The sequence below is a fragment of the Cryptosporidium muris genome, genomic scaffold (genome assembly GCF_000006515.1).
Source record: "Cryptosporidium muris RN66 scf_1106632373453 genomic scaffold, whole genome shotgun sequence".
NCBI classification, from domain to species: domain Eukaryota; phylum Apicomplexa; class Conoidasida; order Eucoccidiorida; family Cryptosporidiidae; genus Cryptosporidium; species Cryptosporidium muris.
Window position 1 is genome coordinate 585,515 of NW_002196570.1, and position 23,394 is coordinate 608,908.

General features: G+C 29.7%; 8 protein-coding genes across 8 annotated transcripts, besides 10 other annotated features; 6 read left to right on the plus strand and 2 right to left on the minus strand.

Annotated features, from left to right (window-relative positions):
• The first annotated feature begins 50 nt into the window (after positions 1-50).
• Positions 51-80: a sequence feature (AT_rich).
• A 69-nt stretch (positions 81-149) lies between these two features.
• CMU_039890 (uncharacterized protein) lies at positions 150-11,045 on the plus strand (the record flags this gene model as incomplete). Its single annotated transcript, XM_002139233.1, has 1 exon — positions 150-11,045. One exon carries the CDS (start codon positions 150-152, stop codon positions 11,043-11,045), a length of 10,896 nt encoding a protein of 3,631 aa, XP_002139269.1.
• Positions 779-824: a sequence feature (AT_rich).
• Positions 1,204-1,235: a sequence feature (AT_rich).
• Positions 2,399-2,447: a sequence feature (AT_rich).
• Positions 11,046-11,317: 272 nt separating the features above from the next.
• Positions 11,318-13,057, plus strand: CMU_039900 (uncharacterized protein; the record flags this gene model as incomplete). Its single annotated transcript, XM_002139234.1, has 1 exon — positions 11,318-13,057. One exon carries the CDS (start codon positions 11,318-11,320, stop codon positions 13,055-13,057), a length of 1,740 nt encoding a protein of 579 aa, XP_002139270.1.
• Positions 13,058-13,410: 353 nt separating this feature from the next.
• Positions 13,411-14,751, minus strand: CMU_039910 (EF hand family protein; the record flags this gene model as incomplete). The annotated part of the gene is made up of 1 exon (XM_002139235.1): positions 13,411-14,751. The coding sequence occupies one exon, from the start codon at positions 14,749-14,751 to the stop codon at positions 13,411-13,413; it is 1,341 nt and encodes a 446-aa protein (XP_002139271.1).
• Positions 14,752-15,239: 488 nt separating this feature from the next.
• Positions 15,240-16,426, plus strand: CMU_039920 (XPA-binding protein 1, putative). The gene is made up of 2 exons (XM_002139236.1): positions 15,240-15,993; positions 16,077-16,426. Exons 1-2 carry the CDS (start codon positions 15,359-15,361, stop codon positions 16,393-16,395), a joined length of 954 nt encoding a protein of 317 aa, XP_002139272.1. The 5' UTR covers positions 15,240-15,358; the 3' UTR covers positions 16,396-16,426.
• A 40-nt stretch (positions 16,427-16,466) lies between these two features.
• Positions 16,467-16,487: a sequence feature (AT_rich).
• A 285-nt stretch (positions 16,488-16,772) lies between these two features.
• Positions 16,773-16,850: a sequence feature (AT_rich).
• Positions 16,851-16,983: 133 nt separating this feature from the next.
• Positions 16,984-17,023: a sequence feature (AT_rich).
• A 165-nt stretch (positions 17,024-17,188) lies between these two features.
• Positions 17,189-17,236: a sequence feature (AT_rich).
• Positions 17,237-17,747: 511 nt separating this feature from the next.
• Positions 17,748-17,782: a sequence feature (AT_rich).
• Positions 17,783-18,058: 276 nt separating this feature from the next.
• CMU_039930 (uncharacterized protein) lies at positions 18,059-18,367 on the plus strand (the record flags this gene model as incomplete). The annotated part of the gene is made up of 1 exon (XM_002139237.1): positions 18,059-18,367. One exon carries the CDS (start codon positions 18,059-18,061, stop codon positions 18,365-18,367), a length of 309 nt encoding a protein of 102 aa, XP_002139273.1.
• A 70-nt stretch (positions 18,368-18,437) lies between these two features.
• CMU_039940 (uncharacterized protein) lies at positions 18,438-19,712 on the minus strand (the record flags this gene model as incomplete). The annotated part of the gene is made up of 1 exon (XM_002139238.1): positions 18,438-19,712. The coding sequence occupies one exon, from the start codon at positions 19,710-19,712 to the stop codon at positions 18,438-18,440; it is 1,275 nt and encodes a 424-aa protein (XP_002139274.1).
• Positions 19,713-20,062: 350 nt separating this feature from the next.
• Positions 20,063-21,697, plus strand: CMU_039950 (TCP-1/cpn60 chaperonin family protein; the record flags this gene model as incomplete). Its single annotated transcript, XM_002139239.1, has 1 exon — positions 20,063-21,697. The coding sequence occupies one exon, from the start codon at positions 20,063-20,065 to the stop codon at positions 21,695-21,697; it is 1,635 nt and encodes a 544-aa protein (XP_002139275.1).
• A 322-nt stretch (positions 21,698-22,019) lies between these two features.
• On the plus strand, positions 22,020-22,940 carry CMU_039960 (uncharacterized protein; the record flags this gene model as incomplete). Its single annotated transcript, XM_002139240.1, has 1 exon — positions 22,020-22,940. The coding sequence occupies one exon, from the start codon at positions 22,020-22,022 to the stop codon at positions 22,938-22,940; it is 921 nt and encodes a 306-aa protein (XP_002139276.1).
• Positions 22,941-23,166: 226 nt separating this feature from the next.
• Positions 23,167-23,244: a sequence feature (AT_rich).
• The last annotated feature ends 150 nt before the right edge of the window (positions 23,245-23,394 follow it).

A 23,394-nucleotide genomic window follows, 5' to 3' on the forward strand; every position in this document is an offset into this window, starting at 1 on the left:
GGATTTTTGAATTCCTTATTTCTAAATATCAAATTAGTATATATAAGGGCTTAAATAAGTAAAAATAAAAATAAAAAATTGAGTTTATGAAATATGTAGACAATATATAATATTAATTGGCTTTATATGATATAACTAAGTTGATTAAAATGCACAAATTATCAAGCGGAGGGTCCCTATTACCACCACTACAATTAGATAAGATAAAAAATATATATGAGGATGATTTGTCGATCATGGAAATGAATAAACTAACTCCAGCGAGTAAGGATGATGGTAATGACATATATAGTAGCGATTTAGAAAGTGGAAAGATAGGGATTTGTAATTATACATCCTCTGATACAGGATCCATACCACAGGAACCTCAAGGTTCAGGTGCAAATTTGGTTGGAAATATGAATTTAAGTGATATAAATCCAAGATTGTCACATTCTACTTTAATACCAATAAATTGGCAATATAGTGTGGATGAAAAGCAACTAGTTCATTCATATAGTGCAGATATTAACTATGTTAATTATTTTGGAAATAATGTGCAATATAGTATGTACAATAATCACAATACAGATCCTAATAAATCAAATATAAATCAAAGATTTTCAAAAATAAGAAGGTTTTCATCAATTCCTAAAAAATTTACAGATAAAATAAGAAATACTTTACAATCTTTGATTAAATCTCATAATGAAGAGAAATTGAAAGATTTAAATTTAGGAAATAATATGACTAGGGATAGTTTATATGATAAGAAATTAACTAGATTAAATGGAGATTCAAATAATTTAAATAATAATTCTTCTAATAATTATAAAACAAAATTAGAAGATGTTAAGAGTTTGAGTTCTATACAAGATATACAAGAACAAATGACATTAGATCATTTAGAAGAACAATTAAGTATTAGATCTGGGACAAGTTCATTAAATAATTTAAGGAAAATTTCAACATGTAATATTTCTGATAATATTGAAGGTTCTATACAAAATATGGAGTATGTACCTTATATGATTGTTCAAAACCCAAATTACGATATTTATCCAGAAATTCCCTTACATAATATGAAACCTTTTACAAGTCCTTCATCTAGCCCTAATTTTTTTATACCATCTCCAAGAACAATGGAGATGATATCACAAGATCAACATAAAGGGACTTTTTATTTAGATGAAACTAATAAGTTAGTAGATAAATCAGATATGGATATAAATTTATTATATAAGTATAATATAAAAGATTTGAAAATGGATAATAAAGAAATGAATAACAGTGGTATACAAATATCTAATAAAACCCATATTGATCCATCTAGTAATGATGATATGGTAATCCCAACTTTTGGATCTAATATACAGCTAGAAAGTTGTAAAGATATAGATTTTAATCAAAATAAGATCTCTGATTTTTCAAAGAAATATATTGGACCATCTATTGATACAAATATGTATATTTTTACCCCTAGAGAAGATAAGATAGGTATGAATAAAAAAGTGGATTATTTGAATTTTTTAAAGAAAGAAGATTTTAATAATACAGAGGGTCCTATTAATAAGATTAAGACTAAACCATCAATGAATCCAAATTTATTTATTACAACTCCGAAAAAGCCTAGAAATACTGAAGATGAAAATTTTAAAGAATTTAGAAGTAATAAACAGATTGATCTAGATGTAGGAATTTGTAAAAACCCAAAGGAGAGTGACAAACCTTTACAAGATACTTCTATTATAACTGATGTTAATAAAAATAGAACAAAGGATGTATTAAATATTTCAGAGTTACCAGATATAAATGAAAAAGAATATAATAGTATATCTGATCATAATAATACTAAAATTTATTTAGGACCTTCTTCTACTCCTAATCTAGTAATTCCAACTCCAAGATTAGGATTAGAGGTAGAAAAAGAACATATAAATGATAGAAAAGAATTTTTGGATTCTAAGAATGAAATAAGATCTAATAAAATAATAGATCAAAAAAAAGAAATGGATATTGAAGATACAAATAAAGATGAAGATATTGAAACTAGAGTAGAAGATAATAAAAATAATGTGTCAACTTCTCCTCTTGCTTTTTTAAAAAATATAAAGCCAATTGTCCATTCTAAGAAATTAAAAGCTTCAAATAAACAGATAATAAATAAGAATTTTAACCCTAATACTATCCCTATATTACTTGAAGAGAAAAGCCCCCAATTGAACTCATCATCAATACATATTGGACCATCTACTGATCCTTTCCACTGTATAATAACACCAAGGACATATGATAAAAAACAGAATGAAAAAGACTCCGAACAAAATATAGATAATTTGAAGTATTTATATATTAATAAAGTTTCTGATAAAGTTTCTGAGACTCCCACTTTAACATCTAGTATATATGAATATACATCTATTTATAATGTAAATGATAATTTAAAAGAAAAATCAATTAATAAAATTCCAGAGATATTAAATATATTTAATTCAGAAATAAAAGGAAATTCAGATGTTAATATTCAACAATCAATGGACTCTAATAAAGTAATTATAAATCCCAGAGAACTTGGAATTAATAAAAGTGTTTCTAGTGAAGATAAAAATAATGATAATATTTTATTATCCATAGATAATTCTAAAATATATAAAGAACCCTTAATAACTCCAGATATAGTTATTCCAAATTCTGAAGATAAAGAGTTAGATAATATACAATTAAAAAAAGAAATTATCGGAAAACAAAAAGATATTAACTCAAAAATTATTGAATATCCAAATATTCATATTGGGCCTTCATTAGATACAAATATGTCAATTCCAACCCCTAAAAACTTTATAAGTTCCAAACAAAATGTTTATAAAGAGCCTTCTACCTATATACCTAAAATTTACATAGGGCCATCATATACCCCAAATTTTTTTATTCGAAACTTTAGAGGACAATTAGATAATGAGATAATAGAGCAGGGGAATAGTGCTATTAATAACAAATCACAAAAACAGTTTGATCAAATGTTTGTTAGACCCTCTACTAATCCATACCTAAGTATTTTGACTCCTAGAAAATTGAGTCAAGTAGATAAACAACTAAGTTCTAATATTATAAATCTAAAAAACATTTCAGATGTAGAATTAAACTCGAAATCTGAAGAAAATAATTCAGAAACTAAAATAAATTTATCAGATATTGAAAATTCCCAAAATAAAGAGGAAATAACAAATATAAACAAAGCTATAGAAACAAATAATATTTCTAATCGTTCAAATTTATTAAAGTTAAAAGCTGAAAACTCAAAAAGTAGGAAATATCAAGGAATTGAATCTAATAAGTTAGTATTTGATGATGATTGCAATAAAATTGAAAAAAAATCGGATTCTGTAAATGCAGAAGCAGATAATAAATCTTTAAATCCTGTAAGTATAGATACAAATATTAAATTTCCAGATTATTCTAGGTTAAAGCCTACCGAAATAAAAGAACCCGGATTTTTTGATATTATTCAACGTGCAATATTTGGGAATTCAGAACATAATGAAAGTAAACAGGAGGATTCAAATAAAAAATTAATGAAGCATAAGCAAATTAAAATTAAGCCTGGAATTCACTTGGGTGTATCATGTAATCCATATTTTTCTTTTCTACCACAAAATCAATCTATTAAACTGGATGAAGTACCAGAAATTGTTATTGATAGTGAAATACTATTAAGTAATAATAAATCTGTCAACAATACTACTAATTTCATCAATAACAATGAAATTAGTGCAGCAGAAAATTCATCTGAAGTTCTGAAAAAGGAAAATCTTGATATAAAAGAACCATTTAATAAAAAAGTTCTTAATATAGACAAATTTAGAGATTTGAAATATATCAAAGCTATTGACAATGTAGAAACTGAGACTAGAGAATACAGTTCAAAAATTTCTAGCTTGTTAGATAACCAGAAAAAAGGTATAGATACTAGTATGAGCTTCAAAATACACACTGGTCCTTCAGCAGCTCCAAATTTTGCAATTACAACTCATATAGAAAAGAAAAAGCTCACAGATGAAGATTTAAGAGCACTTGAAGTAAAAATATCTGAGACTGATAAAACTGTTAAAACAGATACAAAATATGATGTTTTGTCTTCAGTATTAAACCCTATTGTGCCATGTGTTACAAAAGCTCAATATGATCACAAATTAGGGGAACTACCCGAAAAAATCAATAAAGTACAAGGAATTATTCAAAAAGTGTACTTTGGTCCCTCTTGCACACCTAACTTTGCAATTCCCACTTTGTCTCATATAGAAATTCCTGAGGAGAGTCTCAAATCTATTGAAATAAAGACTTCTGATTATTTTTCCTTACTAGTGAATAAAAAACCTAATTTGAAGATTTCATTAAATCCATTACCTTTAAAGAACTTAGAAAAAAATGAAGACGTTACAGTTGCAATGAACTCAAAGGATCACATATTTTCAAAGATAATACATAAAAATAGTGATCTTAAAAATGTAACGAGCCCATTGAATTTAAGGACTTTACATAGTCAAGCTACTGAAACTTTTATAAATGATCCCAAAGATTTGATCAGAGATGACTCAAAAGTTCAAATAAACACCTCACTTAAATCGAAATCAGGCATTTATATAGGTCCATCCACAGTTCCAAGTATGATGATTCCAACCCCAAGAAAATTAGAAAGAGATTATTCAAAAGATAATATGGATAATCTTGTAACTAAAAAGAAGTCATTAGATTTTAAACCTTTGATATATAAAGAACAAAATCAGAATGATTACTCAAAAGATTTAAATATATCAAAGGAATGTTTAGAAAGACCTAGTATAAAGGAGAACCCAGACTTTTGCAAAGCTAAAAGAAATAGTGTAATATTACCAACTTTTTCAAACTTGGCTACTAAGGGAATTGAAAAGTCTAATAATTCAGATGAAGTTTCTAAAACATTAATAAATTCTGATAAAGATCAGAAAATATTATTTGGACCATCAGATAAAATAAAAAGTGCATACTCTGAAACTTCTAAAGCCAATACCTGTGGTCACATGGAAAATACTCAAGCTGAAGAAAAGCAACAGAATATAGAATATCCCAAGCTATCCGAAGATAAAAGTAGAAATACGATAATCTTTGATAATTCTAAGCTATTGGTGAAAGATGATAAATCTAATATAGCTGTAGATTTTAAACCTGAAAATAAATTTAAAAAAGATCTAGATACTAGAATGAAGATCTTATCACATGATTCTAATACCGTTTTGGATTATTTGAGAGATGAAACTAAAATTGAGACTTTATCTAACGTTAACACTAAGGCTTTAACAATAAGTGAAAAATCTAAGAGAAGTTTGAATTTAGATGAAATTAACAGAACAAACTCTAAGAACATAAAAAAATTCTTAAATAAAACTGAAGGTGAGTTAAAATATAAAGAAAAACTTCCATCTATGAAGGGAGATGGTAATTTATCTTGTAATCCCAGCTTAGCTACTCTGACCTCAAAAGACCATGATGAAAAAAAGTGCTTACATGAGAAAAAACAAAATATGATAGAAAAACATAAAGTAATTTTGCACAATGTTGAAATTACAGATAAGGAACAAGTTGAACCGCAAAGGAATGTTATACAGGAATATTTGATAAACAATAGATCCTCCAAATCAACAATTAATTTACCGACATCTATGCAAATAAATAGCATGTATATTGGACCTTCTACAGATCCAAACTTTATAATACCAACTCCTAGAAAAGATTCGCACAACTTAGCCTCTAACTTAAAATTAATGAAGGTTAGTCCAGGAATATATATTGGTCCATCGGCTAATCCGAATTTTATGTTCGAAGCTCCTAGAAAACAGAGTCCTAGTATTGAATTATACCCAATTAATTCCATACAAAGAGAATCTCCAATAGCCGAAAATTTAAGTTTTACACATACTCCCTATGGGTATTGTTCATTTCCAATTAGAGATTACGTAATTCCTGTTTATCCTAATAGTGAATTAGTTAATAAGGAAATTTACGAACCTAATTTAGTGCATACACTATCATATGGAGGTTCTATTACTAAAAGTTCATTTTTCGAACCCTTTAGGTCATATACTAGCCCAGATGGGTCATTTAGTGCTTATAAAAAAATTCCAATACAAACAGATACAAAAGCACCTATGAACAATTTTGTAAAATTATTATCAAATAATATTGATAATCTTATTAGTAATAAACCGAATATAATGGAAACTGGCAAGTTATGCAAGGGTGTACAAACAAAATCTACTGAAACTCTCACTGATGATTCCTCAATTCAATCTAGACGTACAAAGTTAATTCTTCGAAAATACAAGACCATGAATTGTAATTTAACCAATGAAGTAGATAATAAATCTGAGCTGAATGATCCTAATATAAAGGATCAATTCTTTCCAAATAAATTTGAACCCTTAGTGAAAAAAAAAGAAAATAGCTCAAGATTTCAAGATTTTTCCTCTTCATCTATAGTTAAAAGTAGAAAAGATTTTGAAAAAGACGAAGTTAGGAGTCAGATAAAGTGTTTGTCTTGCTCCAAAATAAAAGAAATACAAGATTTAGGTCTAGAAAGTTATCCCTTAAATTCTAATGTACTTTTGAAATCAAGTAATATTGGGTCTAATTCAATTAAATTTTCAAACGTTCTAAGTTCTAACCAGTCCAAGCTCTCTGCACTTGATATTCTCTTTAGTACAGACTTTTCACAACCTCCACATAAGCAGTATGAAGCTAATAAAAACAATAAATTAAGTATTTCTTCTAATCAAGAGAAAAATAAAGTTTTAAATACTATAAAAAGAAAGAATTTAAATAATCTATATATACCAATAATATCGAAAGATTATATTAAAAAAATGGGAAACAAGTACTTAAATAAAAATAACTTTTGTTACCAAGGCAATACAAGTACAAATATTAATAATAGAAGCACTGCAGTTTATAACTCTTTCAATAATTTTCCTAAAAATGTCGTAAGTTTATCAAATACTACCCCCTACAAGGACCTGAATTGCAATATTAATTTAAAACCAGACAAGATTTTAACTGTGTCAGATATTCCGATAGATAACTTATTTAAAGAATGTCAAACAAATGGAAATTCTCCAAATACTTTAAATAATTCACAGGAAAATAGATCTCTAAAAACTTTTCAAATATCTAATATAAATTCAGTTGTACTAAACCAAACACCTACAATTTTAACTCCTTTAGTAACTGACTCAAATCCTAATAGAAGCCCAGTTAGTCCTCAAAATCTACTTCCTAGGAAGAATATACCTAAATTAGATAGATTCTATGATATGTATGGAATAATTCGTGCAAAAAATAAGATTAGAAAAAGAATGAATACTACTAGAACTTTAAAACATAGAATAGAATCTAAAAAGTCTCGTCAATTAAAGTCAGCTAAAGATAATATAATGGGAGAATCAAATAAGAAACTTGTAAAATGTAAGTGTCACAAATGTAAAAAACACCTAAATATAGATCCAATAACTTTACATATTATTAAAGAAGAAAAAAGGAAACAGAAGGAACTAGAGAAATATAAAAGAACAATAAATAATGAAAAGTTAAAGGAGTATAGCAAAGAGAAATATAAAAAGCTTATGAATTATTTTGAGCATTATATCGATCATTCTAATTATGCGTGTAATATTTGTAATTGTCATACTCCTGTATTTGGTTTACCCCCTTTTTGCTTTTTACCTGTAAATATTTCTGATATCCCTAAGATTCAAAGTATATTAGAAAATAATCATGATGAAGAATCAAATATATTACAAATATCAGTTAGAGATCAAGGTTTAAGAAATTCAGCTGAATCAAATCACTCACAAGTCCCTATTTTGATAGAGCCAAAAGATGAGAAAAAACCATATATAAGGCAATATCTTCAATTACCTTCCACAAAATCTAAGGAAATTGATAGAAACAAAGAAAAAAAAGAACTTAGTGATAATAGTATGTCTGGTGTTGAAATTGACTACCCTAGTGAAAGGCCTCCAACCAACTTAATACCTAAAAGTAAGGTAGAGAGTATTAGAAATGACAGTGAACATAAATTAGTCCAGGAAGAAAATATTAATAGTAAAAAATCTCCTATTGTAGAAGATCAGAATACATCAATATTGTCATGGTTTGAATCATGGTTTAGTAATAATAAAACTGATCTCAAAAGTAACGAAAAGTCCAAGATTTCCAGCAAGTTAAGGAGTCAAACAAAGATCTCTTTGAAAAATGGTTATAAAAAAACTGCGGAAAATTTGAAGATTAATTCGAAAGAGAGAAAAAAATTAAGTTTAAAGAAAACAACTTTGGCTCCAATGAAAGTCATATCTATTGAAAAAAAAGAGGTTGCTGACAACGACACTAAATCAATACAGAATAATTTAATGAATAAATATAATGATGTAAGTACAGATCCTATTGAGGATAAAACGAATACTAAATTGGAAATAAAAGAAAATACCAAAAGTGATACATTTCACGAAGTTTTAGAGACTCCCAGGTTAGGTATGAATAGTAATACTAAAATAGAGAGATCTATTTTTTCAATAAAACATGATATATTAACTGAGAAGGGTGAGGAAATATCTCCAAAAATAGCACAAAAGGGTACTACTTCTAAAGGAGTCCATAATGAAAATAAACAAATAACAGAATTTAGTGTGGATTCGAATCCAGTGGTATTAAGACATTCACAGGGATTAGTAGATAAATTGGTACCTTCCCCGGAGCATTCAAGGGAAGTGATGACAGAAATGAAGTCCTCAATAGAACCTAAGAATGAGCCTGAACATCCCAAAGGAGACATTATAAACTTAGATAAAAAGATCTATTTAAGAAAAATTGGTCAATTTATACCTGAGAAAAAACAAGATAAAGTTAGCAAAGAAGATTGTAATCTAAATCAAACTGAAGTAGATTACTCCAAAGATTCAAATGAATTAAAAGAAAATTTGATATCAAAGGAAATTACTAATAAAGATTCAAGATCTAATGAAAATCTTATAGAATCCAATACACTGAAAGATTCAATATCTAAATTAGAAGGAAATAAAGAAGTTTCTAACAATATTAATGTTCTTGATAAAGCTCCAGCTTTGGTTTCGAATGTTAATACTACTCCTATTAATACTAATAATTCTTCAGATTTATCTACTAAAGTCTGTGTAAACACAGATGAGAATATATTATCAAGGCAAATCAGTAATGCTAGTGTTAAAAAGAAGCAGAATTCCCTCAAAAAAGTTAATGTACGAAAGAGTATTGATAAGATTTCTAGGAAACAATCTTTGAATCAGGAAAATCAAGATGTAGGTTATTTCACATCTTGGTTCTCTAGCTGGTTTTCTGGTGGAGCTACTCAAGAAACAAATAAACTAAGTAATTCTAAAGCACAAGACAATTTAGTGAAAGACACTAAAGATGTCAAAAATCATAAAGTTGTTGAAAATATAGCAATACCCACTGGTAATAATGAAACTAGTATAGCCAAGGATACGAATAAAGCAGTTAGTACAAATGAGGGCCTTTCTAATAGGGAAGCTGATAATAAAAATATTTCCGTCAATAATATAGCAGCTGTAAGTATATCTAGCAAAAATTTAGCATTAGGGGAAATAATAAAGGGAGATTTCAACGATAAAAAAATAATTTCACGTACTTCTAATATGAGTGAAAAGCCTGAAATTCCAGCAACTCTCAAAAGTGCAAATAATACAAATAAAGAAGTAACAAATGAAATAGTATTAGAAGGGATATCAGATCAATCTAAAGTAAGTTCTAAAACAATTGAACCATTTATAAAATCAGTAGAAGTTACAAATATCAACGCACCTATAACTACTAAAAATGATCTTAACAAAACTGGTATATTTAAAGAGGGAGCTACTACCAAATCAAGTAAAGAGATAAATAAATCTGGGGCATTAAAAAGATCAACAAGTTCTACTACTGAAAGTGAACCTACATCATGGTTTCCTGGATTATTTAATGAATCTACTTCTATTATATCAGATATAAATCAGACAGAGAGTGTATCTAGAGATCTCAAGAGTACTGAAGAAATAAGATCAACAGTAGCAGTTCCAGCTTCTACAGAAGAATCTACATCATGGTTTAGCAATTGGTTTGAAACTTCTAAAACTGAAAATATTGATACTAATAAATCTGAAATTAAAACTAAAAACTTTAAAACGAGTAAAAATTCCTTATCAACAGAAACATCCCCTGTTATAGAAAATTCTACATCATGGTTCAGTGATTGGTTTGGGGGATATACAAACAAAAGTACACCAATAAAGAAATCCTCACATAGAACAAGATCAGTAAAAGCTACAATAAAAAAGAAGGGTACGGATATGAAGGAATTACAACCGAAACCTAAGCAGATTCAAAAAATAGTTCGAAACAAGACAAAATCTTCTATTATACCTCAATCAAAAGTGTCTGCAAGTCCACCTCCACCAAAAATATCTACAAAATTTAATAAGGAAGATTCAGAAATAAAATCTAAGTCAATTAAGGATCAGCAATATACTCAGAATAATTCTTGGTGGTATGGAAGTAACACTGAATCTAATACTTCACCTGCAGATAATTCTACACCTTGGTTTGGAGGATTGTTTGGGACAGGGGAGGCTTCAGATAAAACTCAGACAACTGTTAATAATGGTCAAGATAATGCAGTATCCTCTACAGATAATTCCTCAACATGGTATTCTGGATTGTTTGGAGGAACAACTCAACCTACTGTAATTACAGATGGTGAAAAGAACCAGGTTCAAGGAGAAATATCTAGTGCAAGTTCTTCCAAGAGTTCAGAAAAAAAAGTTGTAAAGACTACTATTTCAGAGCAGGTAAGTAATCCAGAACCTGAAACAGCAACAACATCTATGTGGGGATGGTTCGGAGGCACTACAGCAACTACACAAGATTCCACAGTTGCAGTAGATAAGCCACAAGAACAAGAGGGAGGTGGTGTCTCTAGTTCTTGGTATTCAGCATTCGGATGGTAAATATTTTTTTAAAAAAGATTGAACTTAAGTTTAAAGAGGTCTCAATTTCCCATGTAATGTTAATAAGATCTTTTTAGCAGTTAGGCTAAAAATGTAGGAGATGACAAAGACTACAGTGAAAAATTTAGAAAAACATAGCGCCAAAATTTAGCGCCTAGCCCACGACTTTATAGAGATAAAGGAAAACAGCTAGTATCAATTTTGAACATATAGAAGAAATTGAATTATGAAATCGTGAAATTAGTGAATGGTTAATTTGGTCATAGTATTAAATGAGTATATCTAGGAGATCGTCTGGTGGAGTGTCCTCGTCATATGATGGTTCTTTGGGTAATTTAATGCCTTTTATAACTCACTCTGACCCCTTAGATTCGAAGTATTTAAGTAGATCTATATTGGAAATAACTAAAGATGTGTGCTACTCTAGCAATGTAAGTAAAGATATATCGAAGGAGCGGTTTTCATCTCACAATCAAAGTAATGAATCCATTGAGAAGTACAGATCCATGTGTACCGACTCAGTTGGAGATAAGAAATCTGTCAGTATACAAGTGAATTCGAACAAGGGAGTAGATAATGATGAAATGAGTAGACCTGGCATTCCGAGGAGGAGATTTAGTATTTCTTATATTGGTTCTGAATCACAACTTATGAAGGAAGATGAACTAACTATTTCTAGCAGTACAATAAGAAACGATGAATCTGATGATAAAACTACTCTTAATACTGGTGAAGGAGGGGATTTATGTGATAATCCTAGAAATAAGTATGACAGGAACAAACTATGTGCCGGAGAATCTCAATCAACTGTGAAGAGGAAATCGTTTCAGCATGTACATCGGTCAATGAGTCCCATAGAAGCAAATCACTTATTATGTTTATTGTTATCTAAAGATCCTTGGAGAAGAAATAATGGAGGACTTTACAGTTATAATAGTAGAGATCATTCATATCAGTTAAATACCTTTCAAGATACAGGTTGCAAGTCATGGTATTCTATTTCTAATAGGGACTTAATAGATCCTTTTTCAGATAATAATAGTTGTATTCCTCAATATACAAGTACAGCTAGAAGAGCAATGTTTGAATTAATTGGAACATCGGAAACTGCAAGACCCGACCCTGATTTGTCAGATAATGATTTGTCTCTTCGATTTATCAAAGGTACCTTAGTTGTCTGTGATTTGCACGGGAAGTTACAATTAAATATTGTACCTCCTATATTTGGTTATTTATATAAACGCTCAGATTGCTCTTTTAGTTTCCCTCCCATGAGATGGAACAAAAGGTATGTGGTTGTTCACGAATGCCACTTGTATTGGTTTGATTCCGAGTCATCATACAGACTATTCGGTATACATGGAGCACGTGGTAGTGTAAACTTCATTTTATTTTATGCACAGATGGATCTTTCACATAATAAACACCGTTTTTCTATTGAATTTGAAAGCTTGAAGAAAGCTTTGATTTTTGAAGTTTGTGACAATACTATGGATCGTGGTTTATGGACAGGAGCTCTTCAAGCACATTTGAAAAAGGCTATGGAGATTAGACATAGGACAGGGCACCATATTGATTGGAAAGCTTTAGAAGCTGAAGTTGTGCGTATAAGAACTGAATCAGGCCTCAAGGGAAAGTTTTGGAGATGTATAAATGAAGCTCACAACCGCATGTTTGATGTTAGACCTCCGAAGTCTAGTTTAACAAATATTGCAACTACTAATGATACAGTTTGGAGCACAGCTAATCAAAGAAGTGCTTCTTTCTTATCTACTGGGTCTGCAGCTGGGGTAATGTCTGCTAATGGATGGGTTAGATGTAGGACAGGATCAATTGGTTCAATTGGAGCTGTGCCATACAGAAAATCATCTATAGCAGACTCCTCAGATTGTGTAATTATGAGAAAGGATTCTGTAAATATTGGAATCACTACATGTTCAGGAGCTAGTGGTACATATCCTGGGAATAGTCGCAGACATAGCGTTGAAGATCAATTTCTAAAAATAAAATAAATAGCAAATAATAAACTAAAGAAAGTGATAAGAAGTTTGATTTAACTAACAAGTCATCAACATACTTCTATTGGTTATCTTATTAATATATTGTCATTTTGAAGTGATATTACTGATATCATGTAATGACTTTTTTTTTCTGGTTTCTTAATTTTTGCAGATAATATATATTTGGGTCTATAATTCTGTTAATTATCAGTTTTAATATCTAATTGTCCATATTTACTTGCTAAATTCAGAAATCTAATTCTTAAATTTTTTAAATAGATTATTTGAAGTTACTTTTATACTTTCTGGTATATTCTATTGTTCACTATCATTTTTTATTTACTTTCGGGATATCATTAAGTTTACTAATATTGCAATATCACACTAAAGAAATTAATAAAGTCTGTCTCATTGATAAGCTTATTTGATCTAGATTGAGACTCCTGTTTACTGGATCGTTTTACACAGCTAAATAAGTAGTCTATTTCTTCATTGGTAAAGACTCCGTCCCATTCAATCTCTTTGAGTAAATCTCTAAAATCTTCTGTTGATATGTAACCATCTTTATCAATATCAAATAGCGTGAATAATTGGGTTATGTAACTATAATGACTTGTTGAAAAAAGTGGAACTAATAAGAGAGTTACTAAGTCTTCCATACTGATAGTATTAAAGGGGATAGATTCCAAGGTTAACATGATATCTCTTACTGTTTTATCTATGTGTATATTCATTCCTTCCTCATAATTAGTTTGAGATAAATACCAATTCAAACTTTGCACTTGGGTTTTGATAAGATCTACATTTACTTGAGGACCACCAAAGAAAGTAGCAACGTCGAGTAATTCACTCAAGTCTCTTGGCCCAAGCCCCCAAATATTTGCATTACATTCTTCAATACACTCTAGTTGTTTTACTAATTCTGGTTTGAAATTCTCCTCACAACTTAATATATCCATAATACTTAAAATTCTTGATTTTTCAACTTGACATTTAGGAGATGTCACATGGGACACTCCGAGAAGCGAAGATACTTGTGGACCATCTTCAAATCGGTTATGGCATTCTGTAAGTAGTTGTTTGATATGATCTATGTTATTCTGATGTGTGATTTTTCTAAACTTTTTTTCAGACTCAAGTTCTCTTCTTTGTTTAAGTTCCTTAGCTTTGAGTGCTGCTAGTTGTGCCATTGCTGATAAATTGGCTTTATTGAGATCCTCACTCTTAGAAAGTATCTCATTCTGCTCTTTATATTTCTTTTTCAATTCCTCTAATTCCTTCCTTACATTTAGTAACTCAGCTTGAGGAGCTGCTGAAGTTGCGATTTTTTTTTTTTCAGTTTTTTCTCTTATTTCATCATTAATAATTATAACCTTGTCCTTTGTTAAGAGCTTCGTATTTGGTACTTCTTTAGGTTGGTCATATTTCGTATTTGAAGTTTTGGGTGTTAATGTTGCTCTTCGTGCCCTCGCCTTCTCCAACACATCTCTAGAAATAGGTTGTGGTCTTTTGGCTGCTGTTGATTGCGTTGGTACTGCAGATCTGGATATTATATTTATATTAGATGTATATTCAGTACTTGGTTTTCTCTTCAATGGACCTCGTATTTGGCTTGGATCAGAGGGACTCACAGATGTCCTTGGTCTACTTGGGATACCTATTGCTTTGCGTCCTATTTGTGCTGGTTTCGGAAGATTTCCCAGCATTTATCTAAATAGGACTTCTATTCTACTTTTATGAAATATATACTTAATGTATTGTAGCTTTGTTTCTACTCCTTTTTTCCTCTCAAGAAAGGACTTTTGGGTGCATTTCTAATATTACCTGTATTGGGTGCAGTTACATAACCTCGAAATTTCAATTCTTAGAGTATTGCTGTTATTTAAGTTAAAATTAGCAACTTTTCTAATTATTAGGATTATCTAATATTAAATAGCGTACTATTTCTATTTACATTATTATATAAATCTAAAAAGTGACTAATAAGAAAAGTTATCGGAGAGCGCTATATAATGGCGCCATGTAATATAAGGACTTTGGATAGATTCTGAACATTCAGACTTTCTTAGTAAGAATGACTAATCAAAAGGAATTCAATGTCTCAAATGAAAATCAAAGATCTCCATTAGTTATTGTAGTAATTGGGTAGGTTAATAAGAACTGTAGATGTCTATCTTTTTGTATTTAGATATCAAGAGTTGAATACTTTTTGACCTTTGAATACTCTCTGATGGAAATAAAAAAAAGTTCTATTGTGTATATCTTGTCTCATTACACGAATAAGTTAGGTAACATGCTTTGATTTTTTTCAGAATGGCTGGGAGTGGGAAAACAACCTTTGTAAGTACTTTATATCAGCATCTGGTACAAAAACTCAACAAAAAGGTTTATACAATAAATTTGGATCCTGCAGTCCTTAGTTGCCCTTATCCAGTAAATATCAATATTAAGAGCACATTAGATTATAAGAGAATCATGAAAGATTATGGTTTAGGACCAAATGGAGCAATTATGACATGTTTAAGCCTATTTTCAGTACGTTTTGATCAGGTTCTAGATATCCTAGAAAAGAAGAGAAACATCGTAGATTATATTTTAGTAGATACACCTGGTCAAATAGAAGTCTTTAATTGGTCTGCAAGTGGATCCATAATTTTGGATGGTCTGTCATTATCTTTCCCTACTACTGTAACTTACATAATAGATACAGTCCGTTCCCAAAAACCGGTAACATTTATGTCCAATATGTTATATGCTTGCAGTGTTATGTACCGGTGTAAACTCCCATTTACGGCTGTATTTAATAAGACTGATGTTGTAGATTTTGATGAATGTGCAAAGTGGATGGAGGACTATGATTCATTTTCTCAGGCAGTACTATTAAATGACGACACTTATATGGCTAGTCTAAGTAGATCTTGTGCTTTAGCTTTAGCTGAGTTTTATAGGTAAGTTCATACATTTATATAGTGGAAAATTTGAAACCCTTTATTTTCAATTGAATAATCTTACTTTCTATTCAATACTTTAGAGATTTGAGGTCAGTGGGGATATCTTCAGCTTTGGGAAGTGGGTTTCCAGAATATTTAGAGAAATTAGAGGATGCAGAACATGAATTTAATACAGAATATAAGGCGTGGATAGAGGAGAGGAGACAAATCATACAGGAAAAACGCAATATGGAAACTGAAAAACAATGGAATGAAATAAGCAAAGATCTATTACCAAAGAGAGATTCTTCAAATTTACCCTGTATACCAGATCACTTAGTAGAAAATAATCAAAGTGAATTAGATGAGGAATATGAAGATCAAGAAGTTCGGCTAAACCTACCTAGTCGTTTCTTGTAGTATAGATTGGAGATATTAGGCACATTTAAATTAGTATATCTAATATGTAGAATCATTATTTCGGGATAGGGTTAATTTATATATTATTTTAAGTGATATAACTTTTGGATTTTTAAGACATCTTACACATTAAGATTTAAGATTTAAAACATTTGTAAGGACTTGAAATGATCTAATTTTGTTTATATATTGAATAAACAATTATTAAATAATTCTTCATGTTTTCAAATTGGTTTTACATTTTTATTAATAGAAGGAATTATAATTACTACAAGGACTATAACGAGGGGAAGTTTATATTTTAATTCAGAAATTTTGGGGTTAATAAGAAGTTTGATAGTACAAGAAATACTTAAAATAGCAAAATTAAGCAAAGGATAATTTAACTTATTGAAATTTTTCATAGAAATTAAACATTTATATTAGAATACTTAATATATATGAATTTAATTATTGTTTTGAATGGAAAATTTGTAGAAATATACAAATTTGCAATATTATGAATTCAATTTGTCAATATTTATGATACTTTGTCAGTAATTAGTGGGAATTCTGTATTGCTACTTTTAATCGAAAAGTTTCTTTATGTTAATTAAAATATAAGTTCAATAAAATTTATAAAATTTTTCTAATTTCATAGTTTTCAGAACAGTCTGCAAAAATTTGGTATTCTAAATCCTAGTATATAAAATCTTAGTATATTTTATACTTGATTTTCCAATTAATATTAGTAAAGAAGCTAATAAAGTTTATAATCTATAATTCTAAAGTTTATTAACTGGGTAACATGTAGATATATAAAAATATATATTTTACAAAAAATGAATATAAACTAATATATGCATATGCAATTTCTCCCTTTTTTTTGTGACCAGTATATTAGAACCAGAGTTTATAATTATTTTTCTTAGGCAAATAAATATTAACATTACTATATAAAAACTGATCTTATTATGTTACAATAATAATCTAGTCCCTTATATTAGTATTATAGTTTAAGCCAAGTACATTGGAGTACCAAACTATTCAAGAGATATTTTAAATCTAATCATTGTATTACCTTATTTTTAAAAAAATTCAGAAAATCTAAAGTTTCATATATTAGATTATATCTTATAATTACAAGTCATTTAAACCTAATAGTCTACTTGAGAAGTTTATCATGTTCCCTTTAAATTCACACAAGGTATACTCTAAATTACTTATGAATTATAAAAATGACAGCAAATAGGTAGTCAAAAATAGAAAAGTTAAGACCTAAATTATATATAGTTTCATGAAAGTGAGTATTCATGTAGACAACAATAAAAATGTCAGATCTCTATTTTTAGACTCCGATATTACAAATCTAGATTTATAATATTTTAAAAACATATTTAATAATATTGAGCAGGATATTTTGTGTGTATTAATAATATGCAATGATCTTGTGTAATTTCAGAGTTAAACTTAAATATTAGAAATAGTTAAAGGTCAGGACGTAGACTTAAACGTGTAAATGGCGGTTTTACATTGTCAAAAATATATAGCGCTAATTGTTTTTTGTAAATAATTGGAAAAAGTGGACATTCAGTAATATATAAGCTCATAATACCTTTTAAAAAAGGGGTGCATACATGTATTAAAATTGACTATCATATTGGCATACCAAAATTATTTATAAATGTTCTCAGATCTATGGACTGAGGGAACTACTGATGCATCCGAATGTAGCAATGAAAAAGTTTTTATAAATTATCCACTTCCCCAAGATTTAGTAATGCAAGTCTTTCCTAATTTGACATTAGATAATACTGGTAATATTTGGTTAGGTGAGAATTATTCTGAGAGTGGCATTTTAGAGCATCCATTATATAGAGAACAAGGTATATACATAAAGTGGAACTACTCAAGGTATCGCAAAAATTTACTTAGTATATCAAAAGATCTTGCATTTCAAGAAAATAGAAAAAGAAGTAAAAATAAAATTTAGATAAGATAATCAGTTCTTATATTTTAGATTGATTACAGCTATATAAAATATAGAAAGTTTGTGACTATATTCACGACCTAGAAGTCTCGTGAAGTTTAGAAATACTTACAAATGATTCTGATTTGTCATGAAGGGCAGAGCATTGAGTTAATAAATTTGTAAATATTTCGAAATGATTGTTAATAATTTGAATAATATTTCTTTTAGTTTCACTACCATTCATATTATTTATTTCGTTCCTTAGAGAGGAAACTGTATTTTCAAGTCTTCTGATAGTCTCCTCAATATATTGGCACTTTTTTGACATATTTTGGCAAAAGAATTCAAATATTGGTAATGGTAAACGCAAGGGTTGGATTTGTTGCGATGCTTGTTGAGAATCAATATCTTTTATACGATCATAAATTTGAATTAGATCATAGCTTAATTGTTGTAAAGTAGATATATTTGGTATAATATCTTCTATAGAATCTACAATACGGTCTTGTCTAGCTTTAATATTTTCAATTTCATCACTTCTACGTTCAACTCCTTGTTTGTATGTTGTACAAAGTCTCGTTATCTCTATCAGTTTACCATTTGTTAAATATTCTATGTGTTTGTCATTTTCACGTAATTGCTTCTCAATATTTTCAAAATCAACTTTCCAACTTTGTATATAGTTTGTTAATTGTCCAACAGTTGGATTAAGGGGTAAGTAATGGGCTCCACCAGGTGGACAATTTGTCTGAGATGTCAATGAGGTACCAAACAAATTACTATTTGTATTATTTGTACTATTGCCTGTCAGTCCTACCAAACCATCAGTTCTAGTAGCATTATTTAAATTACCCAATATTCCGGAATTCCCATTATTAGTTCTTAGACCTACAGTTCCTATTCCACCTATTCCACCTATTCCACCTATTCCACCTATTCCACCTATTCCACCTATTCCACCCATTCCCCCCATTATATTTGTGTTTGATAAAGTACCAGAACTTCCAATTCCCCCTAAGTTCCCAGTTAAAGATCCAGTTAATCCAAGGCCTCCAAAATTAGTTGTAGATACCCCTGAATTCCCTAGAATTCCCATATTACCTAATCCACTTGTATTAGAATTAGTTCCTGTATTCCCAAATAAATTAGGTTGATTTGTAGTAGTTCCATATGAACTTGACCCCGAACCCCACATCGTATTATTATTGGAGGATGATGGTTGTACTTGTCCAGTTGTAGAAAATAGTGAATTATTCTGGTTTGTTAGGTTACTATTTGTAGAGTTAACATTGGAGCCAAATAAATTCAAACCTGAAGAGGGGGCATTTCCACTAGATTGCAAAGGTTGATTCTGACCAAATAACATTCTAAAATCTAAGTATTGACATCTGAAGTGGCAAATACTCTGAAAGCTTCATAGTGTAAAAATATAAATATTATAGCGGTAAAAATAAAGCGGTCATATATGGCGGGTTAGCTAATGTTTGTAGACACTACCAGTTTACTATTCGGAATAATATAAAATTGCTATTGGTATTAGACATAGTACTACCTTAGGCAATAAGATAAAGTACCGTAGACCTACTTGCTTAGTAAACCCCCTCTCCCCCACCAAAAGCTTTACTTAAGGTTATATAAGGGATAAAGTAGATATTATTAAGTCTAAATAGGACTTGAGGACACTAGTAAAAAGGTCACTAAGTACTGTGATATAGAATGTCTAAGATGGTCACTGAAAGTTTAATGAGAAATGAAAGGAGTAGAACTACTCGCCATGAAAATATTATTGCAGCAAAGACAATTTCAGACATAATTAGGACAAGTTTAGGCCCTAAGGGTATGGATAAGATGATAGAGAAGGATGGGGTAATTATTACTAATGATGGGGCTACTATACTAAAAGAGATATCTGTTGTTCATCCATGTGCCAAAATGTTGGTAGAATTATCTAAAGCCCAAGATGTAGAGGTTGGAGATGGAACAAGCTCTGTAGTAATTATAGCTGGAAGTTTATTGAGTGCAGCAGAAACTTTGCTGAATAAAGGGATCCATCCTCAAGTGATATCTGAATGTTTTGTAGAAGCTTGTAGCAAAGCTGAGGATGTACTGAGACGAATGGCTATCCCTGTAGATATTAATGATAAAAGTGTACTAATAAAGTCAGCATGTACATCCTTAAATTCAAAGATTGTAAGCCACAATGCTCAACATTTGGCTGGTATTGCAGTAGACGCAGTTATGGGTATTGCAAAGGGTTCAAATTTAAAGGCAATTACAACTGAATCTGGGGACTTATGTGATTCATATTCAGGGGCCAAAGTAACTAAAACTGTTGATCTACGTAATATTCGTATTGTTAAGAAGTTGGGGGGGACAATAGATGATACAGAACTTGTAGATGGCCTAATACTACACCAACAGAAAGTCTCAAGAACAGCAGGAGGTCCTACATGTGTTCAGAATGCAAGAATTGGATTAATACAATTCTGCTTATCAAGTCCTAAGACAGATATAGAAAATAATATTATTGTCAAGGATTATACTGCAATGGATAGACTTCTACGAGAAGAACGAATGATTACTGTTCAAATGGTTAAGAAGATTGCTGCAACAGGATGTAATGTACTTTTGATACAAAAAAGTATCCTAAGGGATGCTATCAGTAGTCTTGCTCTAGACTACTGTGCAAAGGCTAAAATTTTAGTTGTCAAAGATATTGAGAGGGATGAAATTGAATTCCTTTCAAAGGCTTTAAATTGTGTTCCTGTAGCATCTATTGATAATTTTACTAGTGATAAATTAGGATGTGCAAATTGTGTATCTGATGAAGATTTAAATGGTAATGGAAGGATCTGTCGCATTACTGGGATTTCAGGAAAGGATGTTAGAACTATTTTTGTCAGAGCTTCAAATAATCTTATGCTTGAAGAGACAGAAAGATGTATTCATGATGCTCTATGTGTCATAAGAAGCATAATAAAAGAAGAAGCTTTAGTTCCTGGGGGAGGTGCTTGTGAATCACAAATATTTATTGAACTATCACACTGGGCTAATAGTCTTGCTGGTATAAAGCAATTATGTATTAATGCTTATGCTCAAGCCTTTGAAATTATTCCATATACTCTGGCTGAGAATGCAGGTTTAAATCCTATTGAGATAGTTACTGAATTGCGTAATAAACATGCTGCTGGTGAAATATACTCTGGTATAAATATACGTAAAGCTACTGTTTCAGATATACTCAAAGAGGATGTTCTACAACCTCTACTTATTAACCTCTCTGCTGTAAGACTTGCAACTGAGACTGTAATGATGATTTTAAAGATTGATGATATTATTCCATGTCTTTAGTACTCTTGTGAAGCAAAGTTATAGTCTTGATACTTATAACTTGTAGATTAGAGTAAATTCCTAGTAAATTCAGGATCTATATCATATTAGGATTTTCTTAATTGAATATATCTATGTTAATGAACTGTGTAGACATCTTATTTATGCTATAATAATATTATTAGACACTTCTGTTATCATATCTTTTTAATCTAAATATAATACTGGCGGTTGATGCACTAGGGGGTACTTTTTATATAATTTGATTATTGAGACAGATATATAAACCTTATAGCTTGGAGTTCTTATATATATATATAATGTGGATATAAGGCTTATATAGATGCATAGAACTAGCCTTATTCGACTTGATAGCAAATTTCAAAGATATCTTAACCAAGCTAGAAAATCAGTAACCCATGGATGGCATTGGACAAAAACAGGTTTCCAACTTTTTTATGGGAACTTGAAGACTTCCAGACAAATAGCTAAAAAAAGGTTTAAAGGATATCCCTTGACTTTTAGTGAGTACAAGATGCTCACTAGAACAACAACAGATCTTGTAAAGCTCATTCCATTCTCCTTTTTCATCATTGTACCATTTGCAGAGTTTGCACTTCCAATAGTTTTACATTTTTTTCCTAATATGCTACCATCAACGTTTCAAAATAGTTTTAAACAAGAAGACAATAATCTTCGAAAAGAATTAACTGCAAAACAACTTCTTGCCCAATCTCTTCAGGAGATGGTTGAACAACATATAAGTAGTTTGACTACATTAGATCTGCCAGAAATTACTACTAAAACTACTATTTTATCGGAAATTCAGAAGAATATACAACAAAAATCAAAATATTCCGAAAATATAGATGTTCAATACATATCTATTGATGAAATTTTAGAATTTGCAAAGCTTTTTAAATCAGATCTCCAGCTTGAAAATATGACTATTGAGACTTTAGGATGTATGAGTAAAATTATTGGAATTAAGCCATATGGCTTAAAATCAATAGATATTTTACGTCTTAGATATCATCTTTTATCAATTATGAATGAAGATCGTCAAATATTATGGGAAGGAGTTGGAAATCTTGACTATAACGAGTTGATTGAATGCTGTAAGGCTAGAGCAATAAGATTTTTAGACATTCCTGAAAAGGAAATGAGGCGACAATTGATTCAGTGGTTAAAGATTTCTTCTATTCCCGATATTTCTGCAGTAGTTTTATTATGGATAAGAGCAATTCATCTTAATCATCTATGAAAGTACGCGAACTCAAGAATGATAATAAATCTAAAATAAAGTTTAAATATAGACACTGGTTTTAACTCGAAATATAGAGTACTTTGCATGACTGGAGATTGTCTTAGTATTACACAGAATTGTATGAATCAAAAAAAAAGGGAATTAATGTGGATAATCTCCAAATAATAATAGAGGTTTCATAAAGTTGATGAGATTTCTCATAAATTTACTAGAAACCAATTTCATTATTTAATAAATATAAAATTGATAATTGATCATTTTAAAGAGAAATATTATTAAAGTTTAAAATTCAAATATTAATGCAGTAGTAAATATTCTGAATAAAGTATTAGTAGAAATTATTCAGAAATTTGTGAAGGAAAAAAGTATACTGACAAAAATATTTGAGGAATTTCAATTAAAAATTATATAGATGAACTCAGAGAAAAAAATTGCAACAAAATGAATTCTA